General features: G+C 36.2%; 2 protein-coding genes across 30 annotated transcripts in view; one reads left to right on the forward strand and one right to left on the reverse strand.

The window, feature by feature from the left end:
• LOC309629333 (uncharacterized protein) overlaps positions 1-21,628 on the forward strand; it is a 39,766-nt gene that overhangs the window by 14,096 nt on the left and 4,042 nt on the right. For 6 of the 25 annotated variants that reach the window (XR_014244991.1, XR_014244993.1, XR_014244994.1 and 3 more), the window contains 2 exons: positions 62-3,298; positions 5,740-5,875. The exons of 4 other annotated variants lie outside the window; for them this stretch is intronic. Coding sequence is in view for 4 of the 21 variants with exons in the window: in XM_082393334.1 (XP_082249460.1) it covers positions 3,216-3,262 (47 nt within the window). In the remaining 17 variants the exon portion in view is untranslated. Of the gene's footprint in view, positions 1-61; positions 3,299-5,739; positions 5,876-9,323; positions 9,631-21,628 lie in introns of those variants that run through there. 15 more of the 25 variants (XR_014244989.1, XR_014244990.1, XR_014244992.1 and 12 more) reach the window with 7 other exon arrangements.
• Positions 3,451-21,628, reverse strand: part of TFRC (transferrin receptor) — a 116,477-nt gene continuing 98,299 nt past the window's right edge. For 4 of the 5 annotated variants that reach the window (XM_082393186.1, XM_082393185.1, XM_082393188.1 and 1 more), the window contains 15 exons: positions 20,376-20,525; positions 20,092-20,203; positions 18,401-18,514; positions 16,643-16,741; positions 16,122-16,261; positions 14,480-14,637; positions 13,640-13,759; positions 12,405-12,490; positions 12,114-12,177; positions 11,059-11,126; positions 10,289-10,347; positions 10,013-10,094; positions 8,217-8,438; positions 7,096-7,236; positions 3,451-6,501 (listed from right to left, as the gene is read on the reverse strand). In XM_082393186.1, coding sequence (XP_082249312.1) covers positions 6,259-6,501; positions 7,096-7,236; positions 8,217-8,438; positions 10,013-10,094; positions 10,289-10,347; positions 11,059-11,126; positions 12,114-12,177; positions 12,405-12,490; positions 13,640-13,759; positions 14,480-14,637; positions 16,122-16,261; positions 16,643-16,741; positions 18,401-18,514; positions 20,092-20,203; positions 20,376-20,525 — 1,858 coding nt within the window. In that variant the 3' untranslated portion in view covers positions 3,451-6,258. The remainder of the gene's footprint in view (positions 6,502-7,095; positions 7,237-8,216; positions 8,439-10,012; positions 10,095-10,288; positions 10,348-11,058; positions 11,127-12,113; positions 12,178-12,404; positions 12,491-13,639; positions 13,760-14,479; positions 14,638-16,121; positions 16,262-16,642; positions 16,742-18,400; positions 18,515-20,091; positions 20,204-20,375; positions 20,526-21,628) is intronic. The other variant, XM_082393189.1, reaches the window with a different exon arrangement.

The raw sequence follows: 21,628 nt of genomic DNA on the forward strand, positions 1-21,628 counted from the left end.
TCACCTTTCACAAGGCACATTTTCCTTAGAATAGTCATCTGTTGTCTTGATGTTTTTCCAGGCTGTGCACGTGGCTACTAATTCTGACAGGGGAAAGCTTGGACATAGGTGAGGCAATTAAAAGGCTTCCCAATTCTAGTGGCTGCAATTCCTGCAAGCGTACTGAAGAATTCTGGCTGGCACTTGTAGCTACGAGATTCAGTTGTATAATGGTTTTTTTGGTAATTGCTTAGTAGAAAGCCTGTAAAATAAAACCCTTACCAGTTATGCCTTCTACTATAGAGCAGCAGTGTCCACTAACCATTAGCTATTGAGCACTCGAAATAGGGGTAGCCCAAATTGTGATGTGATAAGCACAATGGATTTTGAAGACTTATTATGGAAAAAGGAATATAAAATATCTTGGCAATAATTTTTAATGTGTACATGTTAAAATAATAGCATTTTGAATATATTGATTTCAAATATACTAAAATTTCATGTTTCTTTTTAGGTTTTTAATGTGACTAAAAATTAAAATTAGATAGGTAACTCACCTATTTTTGAGGGGGAGGGGAGACAAAATAGGTCCTGTTAGAATTTTCTTTTTTTTTAATTGAAGTATAGTTGATTTACAATGTTGTTAGTTTCAGGTGTACAGCAGAGTGATTCAGTTTTATATATATATTCTTTTTCAGATTCTCTTTCCTTATAAGTTATTATAAAATATTGAGTATAGTTTCCTGTGCTATACAGTAGGTCCTTGTTGGTTATCTATTTTATATATAGTATTGTGTTTATGTTAATCCCAAACTCCTAATTTATCCTTTTCCCTCCCCCCTTTCCCCTTTGTTAACCGTAAGTTTGCCTTACATGTCTGTGGGTCTGTTTATGTTTTTTTGTTTTTTGTTTTTCTTTTAAATATGTGTAATTGCTTAAACTAGAATACCTTTCTGTATCAGGCTATCCAATGGTCTTTAGGAGGGAGCTAGGGAGAAGTTTTTTTTTTTTCAAACTTTGGGTTTTATTTATTTATTTATTTATTTATTTATTTATTTTTGGCTGTGTTGGGTCTTCATTTCTGTGTGAGGGCTTTCTCTAATTGCGGCAAATGGGGGCCACTCTTCATCGCGGTGCGCGGGCCTCTCACCAGCGCGGCCTCTCTTGTTGCGGACCACAGGCTCCAGACGCACAGGCTCAGTAATTGTGGCTCACGGGCCCAGTTGCTCCGCGGCATGTGGGATCCTCCCAGACCAGGGCTCGAACCCGTGTCCCCTGCATTGGCAGGCAGACTCTCAACCACTGCGCCACCAGGGAAGCCCCCTGTTTATGTTTTGTACATAGGCTCATTTGTATCTTTTGGTTTTGGGGTTTTTTTTAGATTCCACATATACGTGATATATGATATTTGTCTTTCTCTCTCTGGCTTACTTCATTTACTGTGATAATCTCTAGGTCCATCCATGTTGCTGCAAATGGCATTATTTCATTCTTTTTTATGACTGAGTAGTATTCCATTGTATATATATACCACATCTTCTTTATCCATTCATCTGTCCATGGGCATTTAGGTTGCTTCTGTCTCAGCTATTGTAGATAGTGCTGGCTATGAACATTAGGATACATGTATCTTTTCGAATTATGGTTTTCTCCGGATATATGCCCAGGAGTGGGATTGCTAGGTCATGTGGTAGCTCTATTTTTAGTTTTTTAATGAACCTCCATACTGTTTTCCATAGTAGCTGCACCAATTTACATTCCCACCAACAGTGTAGGAGAATTCCCATTTCTCCACACCCTCTCCAGCATTTATTGTTTGTAGATTTTTTGATGATGGCCATTCTGACTGGTGTGAGGTGGTACCTCATTGTCATTTTGATTGGCATTTCTCTAATAATTAGCGATGTTGAGCATCTTTTCATGTGCCTTTTGGCCATCTGAATGTCTTCTTTGGAGAAACATCTATTTAGATCTTCTGCCCATTTCTTTATTGGGTTGTTTTTTTGATATTGAGCTGTATGAGCTGTTTGTATATTTTGGAAATTAATCCAAAACAAAAAGACAACCTACAGAATGGGAGAAAATATTCGCAAATGATGTGACCTGCTAGAGTATTCTTACTGAAAACCAATGACCAATTGGACATCCATATGCAAAAAAAATGAACCATATACCCTTTACAAAAATTACCTGAAAATAGCTCAGACCTAAATGTTAAATGGAAAAATAAAACTCCTAGAAGATGACACAGGGAAAAATCTAGATGGGTTTGGTGATACATGAAAGAAATAATTGATAAGCTGGACTTCTTTAAAATTAAAAAATTCTGCTCTGCAAAAGACACTTTCAAGAGAATGAGAAGACAAACCACAAACTGGGAAAAAATACTTGTAAAACACATATCTAATAAAGGACTGTTATCTAAAATATACAAAAAAAATTCTTAAAACTCAACAATAAGAAAACAAACAACCCGCTTAAAATAGGAGCAAAAGATCTGAACAGTTCACCAAAGATATACACTTGGTAAATAAGAATATGAGACATCTTGTCATTAGGGAAATGCAAATTAAAATGAGATACCACTACACACCTACTAGAATGGCCAAAATCCAAAACACCGACTCCACCAAATGCTGACAAGGACGTGGAGCAACAGGAACTCTCATTCACTGCTAGTGGGAATGCAAAATGGTATAGTTACCTTGGAAGACAGTTTGGAAGTTTCTTACAAAACTAAAGATACTCTTACCATATAATCCAGCAATTGCACTCCTTGGTATTTACCCAAATGAACTAAAACTTACATCCACAAAAAACCTGTACACGTTTATAGTAGCTTTACTCGTAATTGCCAAAATTTGGAAGCAACAAAGATGTTCTTTGGTAGGTGAATGGAGAAATAAACTGTTATATCCAGACAATGGAATATTATTCAGCACTAAAAAGAAATGAGCTATCAAGCCATGAAAAGACACAGAGGAATCTTAAATGCATATTACTAAGTGAAAAAAGCCAATCTGAAAAAGCTAGATTGAATGAATTGTATGATTCTAACTATATGACATTCTGGAAAAGGCAAAACTATGGAGACAGTAAAAATATCAAGGGTTGCCAGGGGTTCCTGGGAAGGGAAGATGAAGAGGCAGAGCACAGAGGATTTTCAGGGCAGTAAAATTATTCTGTATTGTACCATAATGGTAAAAATGTCATTATACATTTGTCCAAACCCATAGGATGTACACCACCAAGAGTGAATCATAATGTCAACTATGGACGATAATGATGTGTCAAGTTAGATTCATTGATTGTGACAAAGGTACTTCTTGGGGGTGGGGCTCTCAGGACGTCGATAGTGGGGGAAACGGGTGGGAGCAGTGTGCAGACAGGGAGTATATGGGACCTCTCTGTACTTTCTGCTCAGTGTTCCTGGGAACCTAAAACTGATCTAAAAAGTCTATTAAAAATGACAACAGTGTTCAAGCATTTTATTAAATCAGATGAGGAATCTCCACATTGTTGCACATACCAGATTGTATACAATTATAAGGGCATATCACTTGTTTACGAAGACACAGCTGAGCAGTAAGTTGACAAGTCTAATAAACCATGTTTAGCCAACTAAAATTTCAAGAACATTCAAAAGGAAACACAATAAAGGTCATGCAAGTTCTAGAACAGTGAATCATGGCAAAGCTCACTCATTTTATGCTTTACCTTCAAAATGCACATGACATCTAAAACCAGAAAAAATCTGAAGACCAGTTGGTTGTCACTAGTCAGATACACATTTCATTCAGGAATATTAAGCCCTTTACCACTTACTGACTAGTTTGATTGTAAATAACTTAGTCCTAACTACAGAAAAGTTTTTTGAAGAGATTTACTGTTGTAAAATGTATGCCCATTGTTCATAATATGCCTTGAAGTCACTGAACTTTCATTAAAATACAATAAAGCATGATACTCAAACCAGGAATCCCAGCTATGACCTTTTCACTTACCACTAACTATCAGTTCAAGATAAAACACTGTAAAGACTAAAATAGACTGTGAATGGTCAAATCAGTGAGACTGTATTAATCTACATCTATTTTAACTTACATAAATGACACTAAGTTTAAGAATCTGAAGAGACCCTATGGACTTTTTCTTAGGCGACAGTATTGAACTGCCTCAGAACAAATAGCTGATTATCAGGTTTATAATGATGGCTGAGTAGAAAATAAATTCCTAACTGATGTAGCCTCAAACTTATTTGTTCACATCTATGTTTAACTTATAACCATCAAATCCTAATGGTTGGGGAGACATGATCAAATACCTCTCTGCAAGCTTCATCTCCCCACACCCTCCACTCCCCCCTCCCCCCAAACTCCTATATAAGTTTCCCCTGCTCTAAGCTAAAAGGTCAATTCTGGATTCAGACTTGTATGAACTAAGTTTATAGGCGATAACATGCAAATAAGGGGATAAAGTTAAATTCGTTTGACAACAGCAAACATTATAAATGTATGCTACTATCCCGCTAAACAGAAGACCTGGGGAAACCACAAATATAACAAAACACAACGTTAGGTTTAAAAACAAAGACTCTTGAAGGAAGTAATTTTATTTTACAGTGGTTGAAGTTATCCACCAAATGCTTAATGACCTCCATGTTTCTGCAACTAAAACTAAAAGAGAATAAGAGGGAGCTGGGAATACATGTTAGATACTAACGATCTTCAAGCTTTGAAGACGTCATTGCATGAAGAAAATTATGGGAAACACTGTTCCCGATAATTACGTACACCCTTAGTGTAACATATGGAGATCACTGTCTCCGATATAGACACTGTGGTAGGCAAAAACTACCTTGTTCTTTATACATTATGGAAGACACTGCTCCCGATAATGTGAGTTAGGTTTGTGAAAAAGGTACTGGAAATTTTGCAAAATTCGAATTAAAGTTACACCTTGGATAAATTGAGCTGTAAAATTTTGCATGTATGAGTACGATCACAGCTCTTAAGTGACATTAATTTATAACTTGGTCACAATTCACTGCATTTAGGGGAACTGCTGTTTTTATCTGGTTAGCTAAATAGAAATTTAACTTGATTAGCAACCACTAATTAAATTTAATTCTTCTCCAAGACTTAGCTTTATAATTTTATTTGGCTTGCGGTTGTTTTCTAACACCCATAAGTGTCGACCACAAATGCAAAACTTCCAGTATCTGTTGGGTTTTATTAGCAGATGCTGCTATTATTTAAAAAAAAAACGACAGTATAACTGTCATAATTATGGAAGGCACTGCTTCCGATAATTATCTTCTATAAAAAAAACACCATTTATAGTGAACTCTGTCACTGATAAATAAACAATAAATATCTCAGTGCCAAAATGACAGGAAGCTTTTCCAAAAAATTAACACTTTGGCCAAAATTTGGCAGTGTGTTCTTTAAAGTCTGACGAACTGAGTTTGAAATTAAACACCTAAAACTTGGTTCTCTTTCAAAATACCTTGGAAAAAACGAAAACAAAAAACTAACAAAGGTTTATGGGACGAGGGACAGAGGAAGAGGAAATAGACTAGGTCTTTGGCTTCTGGTCTCCTCTTTTCATACATAATCTTGAGGTTAACACATTAAGGCCTTACTCCTGTGATTAAACAGTTGAACCTCCTTTTTATGCAGCTGAAGGACCTCTATTTCAGACCTCACTGGCAAGAAAACAAGTCCCATCTCTTCTGAAAGTGAACTGTTTCACTTTCAGATGTGGAAACCAGCTAAATCCTTAAAGAAGGCAGAGATCTCACGTGGAGAGTAAAGCCTTACAGCCTGGGATCTCCTATCTGGCATCCAGTGAAGGCGGAGGATCACGCTAAGCTGCCACTTTCCACCTTCAGCAGGTATCACCTTCCGCCTCCAATTCAGAAGATACCAGTTCACGTACTTAGGATTTAGAGCAATAGTTCACGTAACTGGTTCTGACTTTTTCATAACTGTAACAGGAAAGAGGCAGTTTACCATTACAAAGCACTTAAAACTCTAGAGAGAATCAGAGAAAATATTCTATCGTGAACATTTTTTTAAGTGGTTAGTCACTTTAACTTGAAGTGCAGGTACCTACCCTGTATTAAAAGCTGCCGCCTAAAGACATCTAGCAGTACCAAGATTGGGTAGAATTTTAACAATATTAGGTTTTGTAGCCCTACTGAAAATTTAGCACAACCAACACAAGTCTAGGAACCACACTACCCTGATGTTCTTATATAAGTTATAGGTATCACATTTAAAATTCATTGTCAATGTCCCAGATGTCACCAGAGAGGGCATTTGCAGCTCCCTGAATAGTCCAAGTTGCTAGAGCCAACTGGTTTTTCAACAGTGTTTGATTAAAAGCACTGTTATTTTTCTGCCGCAGCTTCAAGTGCTCTAGTAAAGCTGACAGAGTGTGAGAGCCAGAGCCCCAGAAGATATGTCGGAAAGGAGACTCTCTTGGAGATACGTAGGGTGACAGGAAGTGATATTCCACCTACGAAAACAAAACATACAAGGGAGCTTACACAGTGCTCTGACTTTTGTTGTGAGGAAAGGACCTGATAGAGTAAAACAACTGTCATTCTCTCACTTCAAATGTTAAAATTTCCCTGAATTTAAGAATGTTGAGAACAGGCTACTAATCTTCTAATGTTAAAATTGTAAAGCAAGTTGTCAATTCCTTTGTAAACTCTAACTGCATTGGGTTTTTGGTTTTTTTTTTTGGTCGGAGGCTATACAGGGAAGGTTTACAAGTTTCCACTGTAATGCAGTCTTCTGCTTCTTCCAAGCAGACTAGGCTAAAAGCAGCTAAGGGCTAAATTAAACAGAAATACCATTAATGATCCCTTCTTTAAAATGTTTTTAAAGCCTAAAAAAGTTAATATGAGGTCAAATGTCTTTTGTATTTCCAGTTTAGATATGTTGGCTTTATACCTTGCTAATAAGTAAAAGTTAAAATTTGTGCTGAATTCTAAAGCAGCAAAGGATTCTAGGCTCCTGGAATTATTACTCTACTTTTTAGAAACACAAGATTTACCAATTAAAAATGCACATACTTGAATTCCTCCTTTTCTAAGGGTTTACGTACTTTCATGATACGGTCATTGATCTCCCTCATGACAAATCTGTTTGTCCTCTCAGCATTCTTATAATCGGTTGTTAGTCTAGACGTAGCACGGAAGAAGTCTCCACGAGCAGAATACAGCCACTGTAGATTCAGACCCATCTCCTGAAGCAGAAAGATATTAAACTCACTATTTATTAGATGTTATATTTCTAAGGATGTTATTCTATATACCTTTCTAAATTTAGGTGTACTAACTGAAATGATTCTGATACAAGGGGGTGAGACTCACAGACAACCTCAAGCCAGCAAAAGCTAGACTTAACCATCTTGTACAGGAGGTTCCAAGTTCTATAAACTCATAACACGCTCATATTTAAGCTCAGCAGATAGTACAATTATCCATTCTTAGTCTCATAAGAAAACCATCCTCATCAAGAAATGTAATATAATGTACTTAGTAAAAGTATATAATCCTGTGTAGTATATTCTTTCTGGTTCATTTTCCCTTTGGTGGCAAACTTCAAACATTTTGGTTCAGTGAACTTCAAAATCTAGTTATTTCCATCTGGTAAGTCCCAGTTTCTGATCAGTTACAATTAGTTTCAAGTAAGCCAATCCTAATCATTAAGATTCGGTTATCAATGATTTACTTCATTTAAGGGATCTGTTAAATTGACTTCTAGTACCATAAAAGCCACTTATTAATATTAATTTGGTTTTATCAAATGTTTGAATATTAGACACAAAGGATCAACACTAAATAACACTTTAACCACTGGCTATGTTCTCTCTCCATCCATGTCATCTCTGCAAGGCACATGTGGCCCAACTCACAGGTTCAGAGTCATAGTTGAGATCTTTATATTCTCTAGGCCCAAGTTCTTTATGGGTTGCTTGGGATACATGAATGAGAGAAAGCTTAACACCATTTTAGATTCTGAAAGACTTGCTGTGGGCTATCTACAACCTTCGGCCTCCCAACTTCCCTTTCAAATGAGTTACGGATTCTAAGTGAAATTATACTTCAGTGCACTTTAAAACATACTTTGGCTACCAATCATGCTGTCCAGGAACAGCTAGACATTATTCTTCAAACTGCTTGATACTTCAGCAGTAAGAACCTGATTTTAGTTAGTGCTCACCTTTATGTCTGCTCTGAACTGGTTCATTTCTCTCACAAACCAAAGTATTTTGTCATTATACATCTCATAGTTCAGGTTCAATTCAACATCATGGGTAAGTTTAATCACAAGCAGACCGGCTACTTCTGCTGCTGCACGTGCCATTTTGTTCAACTGAGGAACATTCTGATTCAGTACCTCATAGGTATCCATGGGAGTACCCAAATAAGGGTAATCTGTGTCCTGGAAAACAAAGGTAGGTTAATGTACTCAGGTGGGTTATAAGACTAGGAACCTCACATTCTAGTTTCCCCATCAAAGTAATAGTAACTGTAATTCTTCCTTTGCTTCTAATATATTCCTACTCCAACTTTATCTCATATCCACTACTTTAAGAAGATACGGCTTTTGCTAGTTCCTCTGAACCTAACCTACTCCTGGAGTGATTAGTTTCTTCTAGGTTCCATAGACTCCCTGCTCTGTCAACCACATCACAGACCCTAAACAGATTTCTAGCCAAATTCCTTGAGGTTATATCCTTGTTCCCTTCTCTCTGGGAAGTTTGGCCCATATTAATGAGGAAAGAGGAGAGCACGCATGAAATGTACTTTCAATATAAAGTGTTACTTTTAGATAAAAATTTACCTTCTTCTTCTTCATGCAGCATTCATCCATTCATACATGTTACCTTTCTAACAAGACCGTTTGATGCTCACAAGAACTTCTCTCCACTTTCACTGGACAACTTTAGTAGCTATTTCTTCAACTCTATTCCCTACCACTGTCCTCGGTGACAATCTCATTGGCAATCCTTTGGTTTGACCTCAATTCTTTACTTTCAGACTGTATATATCTGTTATTACCTATACCTCTGAACCAGCACTGCTAGGAATCATTAAGAAGTTTTTAAAAAAAACATGACTTCTGAAGGTCAACAGAAATCATCCATAAGTTTCCTCAACCCTAGGACCTGACACTCACTTCTTCCTAAAGTACTAAATAGACATAATGACCAGATATTTCAATACCATTCATACTGTTGCTCTAGCAGAAAGGGGAATTCCAGCTATGTTAATCCCCAAATCCAGATCTTTCATCACTCCCTCACTTCACACCTTTCCGTCCTAGTTCCAGGCTAAAACCCCCAGTGGTTAAGAAGTCTATTAAGGGCCTGGCCTCTACTGGATCATCAATTTGATGCCAAAGTCAACAGCTTCCATGCTGACCCGCTATGGTAACTCTGGGATCTCTTCACACCTCAGAAGAGCCTGCTACGGAGCTGGTTTTCCAACTCTAGCCCTTCAGCACAGAAGCCTTCATCATTCTTTTTACTCTGCCTGGTTTTCAGTGCCTTCTAATTGGCTCTTGTACCAAGTCAATCTTGTTTTCCAACTTGGTCAGTTCAAAGTTCTGTCTCTTAAAAATCTTACCTCTGTTTGGTTTTTCTGCTTTTATCTATAATCCCTGCTTAAGAGACTAACATCTCAGGACGAACATCTACAACCGTATTTCAACAGGCATCAAGAACAGTATTATTATCCTATAGAACTTTGTTTGAAGGAAATATTCTATACTGCACTGTTCAATAGACGGCCTTGTTATTAAAACTCATCATACATAACTGAAGAAGTTTAGCAAATAAACTCAAATGCTAACTAAGGCGAGATTAAAATTCTATCTTAAGACTGATAATAAGCGAGATTACAATAACTGCATGTATCTAACTTCTCAAAACATATAAGCACTCTAGGAAACTTGGCCTCAAAACTGACGAAAGAAGATCTAAGATATAATGCTGTAGCGTTCTTCAGACTTACCTCACAAAAACAGAAAGAGACTGCTGGGATTCCAGAATATGCAAGGAAAGGGAAAGCAGCATTATCAAAAGAAAGTTTCTCGCTGCAAGAAAAGCAGGAATGTGTTTTTAGAAAGTTATCTGAAGAAAAAGACTGCTACATGCAACCCTACCCTACCCCCAAGTAAATTTTAACTCACTGCAAGGTTATGTTTAAACCTCTACCTAACACAGTAGGTGCTACTTATTGAGTGACTCTGCTTTTCTATTAGCTATTCATTCACTTTTCTCAGCTTACACTTTGTTGATCCAGTTGCTGTCCCGATATAGAGAGAGCCCAGTAACTGGATGTTTCACCTGTAAAATAAGGAATTATTTTATCATTACAATGAACCTTTCTGGACTTATTCATTCAGGCTAGTCACTAACATTTTTCTCTATAAACATCTATTAAAAATATTAAATTTTTTATTATATCTTCTTGAAAAAAATTTAAGACAGTTAAAACAATCCCAAATTTCTGAAGTTACTTCTACTAGGCTCGTGCTGTTAGTTCCTCTAGTTATGGTGAGAAAAAAAAAGTTTTCCTTCTTAACATTTTAAAGGTGACTTCACCACAGTTTTAAAAGCCCTCTCTAGTCTTTATGATCTGCCTATCTTCTTTCTGGTTTCTTCCTTCCAGCACATTTTATACTACTGCCAGCCTAACCTGCAAGCACATTACTGCCCTGTTGGAGACCCTATAGCAATCCCTAGTTTCCCATGGGATCAAGGTCAAGTTCCCTGACCCTTATTTCTCGCCAACTTCAGTCACTCCAATATATTGTCTCTAATCCCATCAGGGAAACTTTGTTCCTCACTCATTCACATGTCTGTTTTTATTCAATGACTATCTCATCTGGCCTTCTTATTTAAGTCTCAGGTATGGTTCAAGTTCATTTAAACCTTCCTTAACATTCTGACTCTATAGATAACCTCTGTGGGCACCTACAGTTTAAATATCAATGTTTTTCATCTTAATTTTTTGTCTAATTTACATTACACTTTCATAAGTAGGTATACACTCACATCTTGCATCGTCTTCTCAATAAGCGAATACAACAGTGGGCTGGAAGAAACTTTGAACTTGCTGGTACCTGCAAAGAGATTATTTTAACATTGCTCCTTCTTTAGTCAAGCAATTTGCACACTGCTACTTCTATAAAACTACTTGGCAAACAGGAAGACAATAACCTAGATCAGTGGCATATACAACAACTGTCGTCTTAATGAAGTAGATAAAAAAATGGTTGAGTCAAGCTCTTTCGTGACTGATAACCCTAATTTCACTCAACTGAAGCTCTTACTCCTTGAGTTTGCATATTTAATGTTAATGACCTGTTTTTCTGGTACCTTTCTGGTTCACCCACGTTAGGGCAGGCATCTATTAGCTACAGTAAGCTTGCTATATTCAATACATTCTGCTGCAAAGGTAAAATGGCAATAATGACTAATCTAATAAAATTTAGTTTAATTGTAACGCCTTCCTTTTTATTCTCAAAGTAGACATTTCATTACTCTCCAGTTCATCCAATTTATTCAGCCAGTTCATCCACTAGCTACATCTGTACTTTAAATAACACCGAACTCTTTCAGAAGTTTGATTATCTTGTATTTCTATCCATGATGCCACAATCTAGCAAGTTGTGAATTAGTCTCTAGAATACCATGCTATTGGTATGGTTTAGTTCCTTCTGGTCCAAAGTAGAGAACTAGTGGTTCTCAAACTTTAGTGCAACGGAATCACCTGAAGCACTTGTTAGAACACAGTTTGCTGGCCACTGTGCTCCAGATTCTGGTTCAAAAGGTCTAGGGTAGGGCCTGAAATTTTGCATTTCTAACAGTTCCCAGGTGATCCTGATGCTGCTGATCTGGGACCACATTAAGACCATTGCTCTAGACAAGGCAGTCTGTACCCATTCTATAACTTAATCCACTATTTAAAAGGAAGCTAAGTCAGTCTTTTGATCTGGTTATGTCCAGTGTAAATCGTAAAAAATAACAAGTGCTGCTTTAGAAAGCTTTCTTCTACTATTCTATAAGTAGTTTATAAATTTATAAATGGCTAATGAAAGGATACTTACCAAGAATAGCTTTATCCAGGTTAATGTAAGTGAAAGCCTTTAAATGCAAGGAGGCAAGGTATCCCTAGAAGAGAAGGAAAAATACGAATGTACTAAATATGTATTAACTTAATTGTCACAGACAGTAGCTATTATTAGGGATTTCTGTTTAAGTTTGGATTCTATTGAAACTAAACATACAAAGGTAAAAATGATATAATCAAATTTAAAAGAGCATGGTTTCTGGAGGACAGCTTAAGCCAATACAAGTTCGAGTGCCCATTCTGGGTATGGATGATATATAGATAATACCTCTAGCCATTCAGTGGCACCAATAGCTCCAAAGTCTCCACCACTCCAGCTGGCAAAGACAATGCTCCTGCTGGGTTTAAACTGACCTAAAAGACAACAAAAAGTTAGTTTTGTCTTGGTAAAGGTTATAGGTAGGTAACTGACTTAAGATGAAATCAGAAACTTCTAATTCAAGACTGCAGATTCAGAAATATTTCTTTTCCTTTGGAGGCCCCAGGTGAAAGAACCAAAAAAAGAAAGAGAAATCAAATTTTAAAGTAATATAGCAAAGAACAGGATAGGAGATCATTTGCAAATAAGATCTTAAGTACATAGTAGGGACCAGCTTACTAGACCTCACTCTTTTACACTCCATTCTTTGAGTCCCTTATAACTTCCAGACCAAGAGATATTGGACATCATAGCCAAAGTATCTTCTTTGAAAACAATGTGCCTAGAGGTAAGTCACTTAAAACACTAGATTACTTTAAAAACAACTGTTTGAAATAAAATTAAAACTCACAAATTTAAGTTTAGGAAAGAGTGAGTTTTCAGAGAAATTACATTAATGACAGCTCCTTTGGGGGTTTTATGTGCCACTACCCTCCATCCCTCCCCCTCCCCTGGGTATGTAGTTTTCTGCATTAATGTACTTTTGTATTAAAGTTAAGCACTGCAACTTACCCTATGACCCAAAGATTCATGAATGTGATGGGAGTTTGCATGTGGGTGGGTATAAAGGAGTGGCAAGTACTATGGGAGAAAGGCTTGAAAGGAAGCCTTTCTTACATAAACAAATTATATACTATATAATATTATATATTTATAAATCAAATATATAAATACATATTCTATGTTGTATTTATAAATATTTAAGTTATATATTATCATTTTATAACAAAACTATAGAACATTAGTGCAAAGGTATGACACTGCTTGCTTTCAAATAGATTCCTTAGGGACCATGTTAGATTTGCCGTATCATTCTGGATATGTCAAACTAAGAATTTAGGGCCCAATATAATGCTTTCCAGCATCTCAAAGAAACTCATGATTCCCAGTACAATGAAGACACTGCACAGAAAGCTGTTTCAAAGTCAAAGGCAGATACAACAAAAGACAACCTGCTTTGTACTTAAGAATTCAGGGTCTAACACAAGTGAACCATAAGAATATAGGCAAAAGTGAGCAAAGCATATTACAACATTTAGAAATATAGTACATAGATGTTCAAGTTCTCAAAATTTGTACTCTACCTTTTAAGACCATATCGGAAAGTATCTGGGCAAGTTTCAATAGGAGACTTGTTCCTACACTGGACTTTGCAGCTCCAGGACCCCAGGCATCCCTCTGGGCCCCTACTATAACATAGCGATCTTAATTAAAAAAAAAAAAAGATAAATTATACAATCAGCTTTTAAACTGTTTTCTAATATTGAAGTCTAGAATAAGCACGTTAGTAGAAGGGTAAAAATGTAGTATATGCACTAAGGGTAAGAGAGCCTTCCTTCAGATCTGACTTAGGACTCCAGGGATTAAAAATTTCACATGACAATACTGATCTCTTTTCCCTTATTCATACTGCTACTCTTTTTTCTACATTACCAATAAGGTTACTCACTGACTACTTATTTGTGCTAGTTGTCTAATAAGCACTGAAGTGCAAGGGCTTTCCTTACCAAATATTATTATTTGATGGCATTCAGATACACTGGCAGACTACAGCCTGCATGCCCATATTGTCCATGGCTATTTTTATGCTACAGTGGCAGAGTTGAAGAGTTGCAATGGAGACTGTATGGCCTGCAACATGTTTATTATTTGCCCCCTTAAGAAGAAATTTGCTTACCTCTGGTCTATTTAATAACTTTTTACAAGAGATTTTCTAGTCATAATGGTCAGTTTTTGACAAGTTAGTTTCCTAGGACCTTATTACCTCCCACTAAAACTGACACCTGAACAGTTCGCTTTAGGACAGATAAGATTTAGCATTTCAAGAAACCAAGCCAAGTCAGCCTTCCTGCACTCCCTCCCTCTGGCCACATCCTTAAGAGTAAGGAAAACAAAACATATGAAAAACCCCCAAGGATCTTTACCTGGTTCTTCAAAGCCCTTAATAACTCCAAAGATGTTAAAAATTCTTATCTCTTTCAGCACATTGTTCACAGTGAGCTTCACATTCTTGTTCTGTGAGGATACCAGCTTACATGAAGAGTCTATTCCCCAAATAGAAGGACAGTCTCCTTCCATATTTCTAGAAGTAGAAAACAGAGATCAGAGTTCTGAGTTATTGTTAACCTCCCGCCGGTTTACAAAATCAGTCCTTCCTACTGTCCAGTAAAGTTCTAGGTTAAGAGGACATATAAATAGAACATACAGAATTATTCACTAGTGGCCAAACATTTGTGTTTTACTCTGATCTGTAGGCGGTCATTTGAAAACCATGAGTTACTTCCTAATTTAACCAATGTTTTCTAAAAAATGTATTACCTATCCCATCTGATGTGTGCCTTTCTGCCAGAGACATAGCTACAATTTACATCTGAAATAGATTCCAAGATTGACTCAGAAGGAAGTTCTTATACATAAAAGTCCATTAATATATTCTCATGTTTCCTAACAAGGGTAGTATACATTCTTATTTCAGTTAAGAAAGCATACTCTCATGCTGCTGGTAGTTAGGTTAGATATCTTCCCCTATCTGATTCCTCATGTGTTATCCAAACACTGACTACTCTAAAAGGGCTTACTTACATAAATATGTCAAAACATCATTACTCCACACTACACAAGAAGATAAGGGGCTGGCTTCATAGGTTAGGAAAGACTTGTAGATGGTAGGAAGAATTAGCTGATTCTAAGTTTGGTTTTAGTCAAAAAGAATCATCCATTACAAAAACCTCTTAAACAGCATTATTAATAGCCATATAGGATATTTGAAAGTCCTTACATGTACATGGCTCTTCGTTTGATACCAATAAACCTGCTAAGTAGAATATACTTTATAGCTATCCAATTAAGTCAAAGAAACATGATCAATGGGGTTAAGAGTGACTTGTTCTATGTCACATAGCAAATAAATGCTCACATGAGTTTTGAAACTAGACTGACATCCCATGCCAATACCAGGTGGGAAATATATCCAGATCAAGATAAAAATTAATGACATGTACTCTAATCAGACTGAGTTCTATTTCTAAAGAGGGATACTAATACACTAGGGAGATATCCAGAAGAACTAATCATGACTATAAAGCATCTGGAAACTGTCATGAGAACTGAGGATATTCAATCTATAGACAAGGAAACTTGAATCATTCTGTTGCTTAAAAAGAAAATCCAGAACTAATGAGTGTTCCAGGGAATAAGATTTCAGCTCAATACAAATTCTTATAGATCTCCAGTAATTGAACGGGTTGCCATAGGTAACAAAATGCTTTACCACAGGAAGTACTTAAGCAGAAGCTATGCCGGGAATATTACACAAGAAATTCACTGGGTGGATTGAACAAGGACTCCTTGAGTTTATAAATCCAATGTCTGTTATTAAGATCACTTTATGGAGGAAAAATTTCATTTTTATCTACACCAAGTTAACAGCTAACCATCCCCAAAATGTCCAAAATGTGGAAAATTATAGCCAATTGTTTTAAGATTTTATCAAATCAACAAATTATTATTATTTCTCCCTAATCATAAAACCTGACCCTGCATTACAGTTTTCAAATAAGAACTTACTGAAATAGCTTTTCTGCACCAGCTCTGGAAATTGTTTGGACAGGTATGTTAGGCAATCCTGATGACTGAGATGGTGGAAACTGAGTGTGATTGAAAGAAGGGAATCCAGGTGTGTAAGGGTCACCTGTTCCCAGATGAGCCTAGTAAAACAAAAGAATAATTAGCTCAGGCATTTATTCAAGAAATCCCTGTAAGATTCAAATTCAGTATGGGGCTATAACCTGAGTTTAGTTTAGCACCTTAAAGTTTGAAAGTCTGAGTGGTTCTATAATATGTGACTCTTATTTTTATATGGCATATGTCAAATTCTCAATTCAAGATACTATTGATAAAGTACTTTTACCAATGAGTAATAATTAGGTCTCAAAGTCACGTAATTCATCTTCTCACTTACTGCTAAAACTCTCCAAGGGAAAAAGAGTATTTAAGGATGGCACAGTTCTCTTTCTGTTAATGTAGATGGAATCCAGCAACAGTTTGGAGAACCCAGTAACTCATTTACTCAAGAAATAAAAACTCACATGTCCAAAAACTGGAAGATCTGCGTTAACAATGGGAAATTTAGTCTGGTCCATGTATATCAAGACACCAATTGCATTTAAACTTTCAGCATTTGCAACCTAAAGAAAAACAGGTAAAGCTCAGAAAATGAAGATCTAATCAACCAAAATTAGAAGAATACATACTGAACTTATACTGAAAGACAAAGGTTTACAGCAGACTACACCAGTACTCCCAATGTTTCAAATAGCTTATATGTTTAGGAAAAAATACTTGCCTTAAAATTTAACTTTTTTTTAAAAATTTAACTGAAATTTTTAACGAGATAATTGTAGATTCATTTGCAGTTTTAAGAAGTAATAGAGATCCATTGTAAACTTTGCCCAGTTTCTCCCATTAGTCAAACTTTGCAAAACTATAATGTAACAGCCTGAATATTAACATTGATACAATACAATCCACCAATATTATTCAGATTTCCCCAGTTTTACTTGTACTCATTTCTGTGTTTGTGTGTATTAAGTTCTAAACAATCAAAATATTGAACAATTAGTTTTAATACCACAAAGATCCTTCCCATTGCCACTTGATATCCACACCCACTTCCTTTCCACCCTCAACTCCTGGCAACCACTAACCTAACCTCTCCTCCATTTCTAAAATGTTGTCATTTCAAAAATATTATATACTCAAAAAGCTAAACAGAGTTACCATATGACCCAGCAATCCCACTCCTAGGTAGATACACAAGAGAATTATAAATATCTATTCACATAAAAACACGTAAATGAATGTTTATTGTAACATTATTAATAAAGCCAGAAAGTGGACACAGCCCGAATGTCCATCAGTTGACAAGTAGCCAAGCAAAATGTGGTATATCTGCACAGTAGAATTCTATTCAGCCAAAAAAAGAAATGAAGTACTGATTAATGCTACAACATGGATGAACCTTGAAAACATTATGCTAAGTGAAAAGAAGCCAGTCAAAAGACGCAAAATATTGTATGAGTCCATTCATATAAAATGTCCAGAAGAGGCAAATCCATAGAAACAGAGAGTAGATTAGTGATTGCCAGGGACTAGGAGGAGGGGGGAATGGGGAGTGACTGCTGCTGGGTATGGGGTTTCTTTAGGGGACGATGAAAATATTCTGGAATTAGATCATGGTGACTGTTGCACAACCTGTGAATATACTAAAAACTGAACTGTACACTTTAAAGAGTGAATTTTATGATACGTGGATTAAATCTCAATTTAAAAAGTAAAAAACAATTCAATGTGGCTGCACAACAAAGTTTAACTAACTCTTAAGGAGAGTTCAAAAGATAAGAGAAATAATAAAAACCCATCCAAAACAACCACTGTCTTTCCATTCTAAGCCCTGTGTAGGTGACTTTTAATTTTCCTTTTTATAAAACATAGTTATAACTGAATTTTATATATATATATATATATATATATATATATATATATATATTCTATATATAACTCAGTTACATAGACACAATTTAAACTTCTTTCACTTAAGCATTTCAGATTACTGCATTTTTATTGAAAGACAATGACTGCAAAATACTCCAAGTGGATATGCCAGTTTTGGAAGTATCCTATAACTTTAAATAACTGGAACTTATCTGATTTGTAGAGTATTTTAATAAATTATATTATCAGGTATGAGAGTTTAAGACAGATGGTTTTCAGAATGTAAGAAAATTAACAATACCATTTAGCTGAAGAATGTTATGATACCAATGTATTTAATAACTCATACTCACCTTTTCAGCAAAAGTAATTTTCCCTGCTCTAACAATCACTAAAGATCCATTCACAGGCATATTTAAATCCTCAAAGTCTTTTTTAGTGCCAAAATTAGCATGGACCAGTTTACCCTAGAATAAAGACATTAGATTCAGTGAGCATTATGGTATTAGAATAGCGACAGAGTCTGCCACCAAATATTTTACAGGTCAAACCCAATAGAGAAAACCAAGAGAGAAAAAAAAGAAGGCCAAGGCCAGGAAAGAATATATGAGAGTTCTAAAGTCAAAACTGGTCAGGGTTAACAGGAGTGAAGTCAAGATTTCTGGTCTCCTATATTCATGCCATTTATTATCTTATGATGCCTTTAATTAACATTGATTATTTACATCAATTAATTTACATTGCTTCAGATATTTGGGGGAAAGAGAAAGGATAATAAGATATCCTTAAGCAAAGAGACATCTATCAATATAAATATGATAGGCTAGCCAAGGCAGTACTAATTACATAATGTTCCCACACTTGAACTCCAGACAATTGAGGACATAAGAATTAACTAAAAGTTCTGATAATAAATCTGTCCAAAAATTGTTTTATAATAAAATGACTTGCATAGATCAACTTTTAGATGTTTTTATAAGCTGTTATCATAATGCTCCTAAACTCTATCAGAGTTCAGATGTACAGCTATAAACTGACATTAACAACCAAATATCTAAATATAGAAAGCTCGCAGGTGAACCAAAACTCTCCACGTTCTTTAACAGAACAATCTACCCGCCTCCAAACCACTGGCTTGTGGGTGGCCTGGGAAAGTGATACAGCACAGGTAAACCAGGAAGGCAGAGAACAACCCTAAAACTTCATTTGGCTCGGAAGGCAGTTTTTAGATAGAGCCCAGCATATAAATATGTGGTTTTTAACCTAAAAAACCTAGATAGATCTATCTAGCTGTTTTTTAATTTTATAGTAGTTTGGCCGTATTTGCCTAAATTTTAAAAGATCAAGCATTAAAGAACCAAACTTAGACTCCAGCTGAGACGGTTATTTATATCTGTCCCCACATAAGGGGGTACCTGATACATGAATTCATTCAGTAAATACTACCATGTGTCAGGCACTGTCCAAGACTCTGGGACATAGCAGAACATGAAACCAACCCCTAGCCCTTCATGTAGTTTACATTCTAGTGTGGAAACAAGTAAATAAAGTCAGGTGCTATAAGTACTAGGAAGAAAAATAAAGCAGGATAAGGAGAAGTGATTAGAGGAAGGACATTTTTGATCAGATAATCAAGGAAGACTTCCCTAAGGAGGTAATGCTGGGAAGAGACTTGCACAGAGTGAGGGAAGAAGCCATGCTAATACTTAAGGGAAGAGTGGGCCAGGCAAAGGGAAAGGCGACTTCTCTAAAGGCCGTGAGGTGGGAGCATGCTTGAGTTTGAGAGTTTGAGGAACAGCAGGGAGGTCAGAGTGGCCACAGCAGAGTGAGCAAAGAGGGGAGCAGGAGAATTACTCAGGGCCTTGCTGACCAAGATGAGGACTTGGGATTTTACTTTAACTGTGGCATAGGAGGGTTGAGAACAAAAATATCCCAAGGTCAGTTACATTTTATGAGTAAATTTATACTAAGAACAGTAAAGACAATGAGTTTTTGAGCTAGTCAACAGGGGAAAATGTCTCACGCATGGTTTTGCCTTACTCACAGTAACTGTCGTAGCCTTACTATACGCCACATAACCCTCGGGATTCTCCACCTGGTACGCCATACTGCTGCCGCCGCTCTTACTCACTATGGTCACCGAGTTCTGAGCATTGCTAAAAAAAGATTAAGTTAAAATGAAGCTAAGGCATTCCTGAGAAACAAATTAAATGGATTTAATACATTTAGCATTTGACTTGCATTATTTATTTTGAAGGTCTTTGCTATAATTAGCACACCTGAGAATAGCTACTTCTTATAAAATAAGGTTACCATCTTTCAACATACCTGCCTTTGACCTGAATCTTAACATAATGTTCATCGTGCCAGACTTTGCTGAGTTTAAGTTCACGGAATTGATTTTCAATGTAAAAAGCAAGGCTTTCATCTTTTTGAGATCCAGCCTCACGAGGGACATAAGAATTTTCATTCAGCATCCTGGAGGAAAAAAAGTCACTGTTAAATGAACTAAAGTTTAACCTAAAATAAACATTGAACTCAAGTATCAAGCAAATCGTTTTAAAAGCATAACTCAAAAAAATAAATTAACTGTGACCCAAAATCCTGGATTAACCAGATAGAGACAAGCTTAGAAGAAAAAAAATGTGTGCCCATATTTTAGGGAATTTGTGACTTCAAACTTGTTAAAACCTCTTTATCTGATGTATCTGCTTAGGGTAATTTTAGGGGAAATGAGTAGCTTCCAGAAGATCTGCTATAAGCAAAATGAAAGATAGTATTACTACTGGTGAACTCAAGATGTACAGCTTCAATTTTCACTTTTTTGAAGCATTCTGAATACCCTGGAAGCAAAACTCCTCTTCGTTCCGATTTCTTTCCCATGACTCTTTGTAAATATACACATCATATTAGTTATATGATGTTTTTTTTGATAGACCTTATCCTCACTTTATCCATAATGCCTAATATACAGTATACACAGAAGTATTCACCAGATGAAGTAAAAAATGCCAAGATTTCTAATTTAAGACCAAAAGAATTACTGTAACATTGAAACTATAGGGGGCTAACAAAAGGTAAAAGATGATTTGTTCTTTACACAGAGTTAGATATGTGTCCAAAGAAGACCTTAAAAATCTAAGGACAGGAACCTTAAGGACACTTCTTAGGGTATAGATTGAGTGAGAACCAGAAGAAATCAAGAAATACTAGAGACGTATCAAGCTGGGCAGTCAAGTTAGTCTTGAACTAGAGGATGAAAAAGGCTACCGATGCCCTTATGGATAGCAGCAGAGCTCAGCATGACTTATAAGGGGTTGAGACAGAAAATCGGAGCAGAAGAAAGTCTGACAGCAAGCAACAGGCTACAAAGAACCAGACGACAAAAAGATCAAGAGCCTGTGAATTTTCTTTAAAAAAAGGAGAGTCCCCACAGAAATTCTAACATTTTTTCCTAACATAGTTTGAGTTCTTTACTGACTCTTTACCCTCTGACTGAACATGGGAAGTCTCGCCTATTCTATAAAGCTTTTCCTCCAGACTATCACTTTTGTTTTGTTCCACTGCACCTAATAATCAAT

The sequence above is a fragment of the Balaenoptera borealis genome (genome assembly GCF_965194805.1).
Source record: "Balaenoptera borealis genome assembly, chromosome: 5".
In the NCBI taxonomy this organism is placed as follows: Eukaryota; Metazoa; Chordata; class Mammalia; order Artiodactyla; family Balaenopteridae; genus Balaenoptera; species Balaenoptera borealis.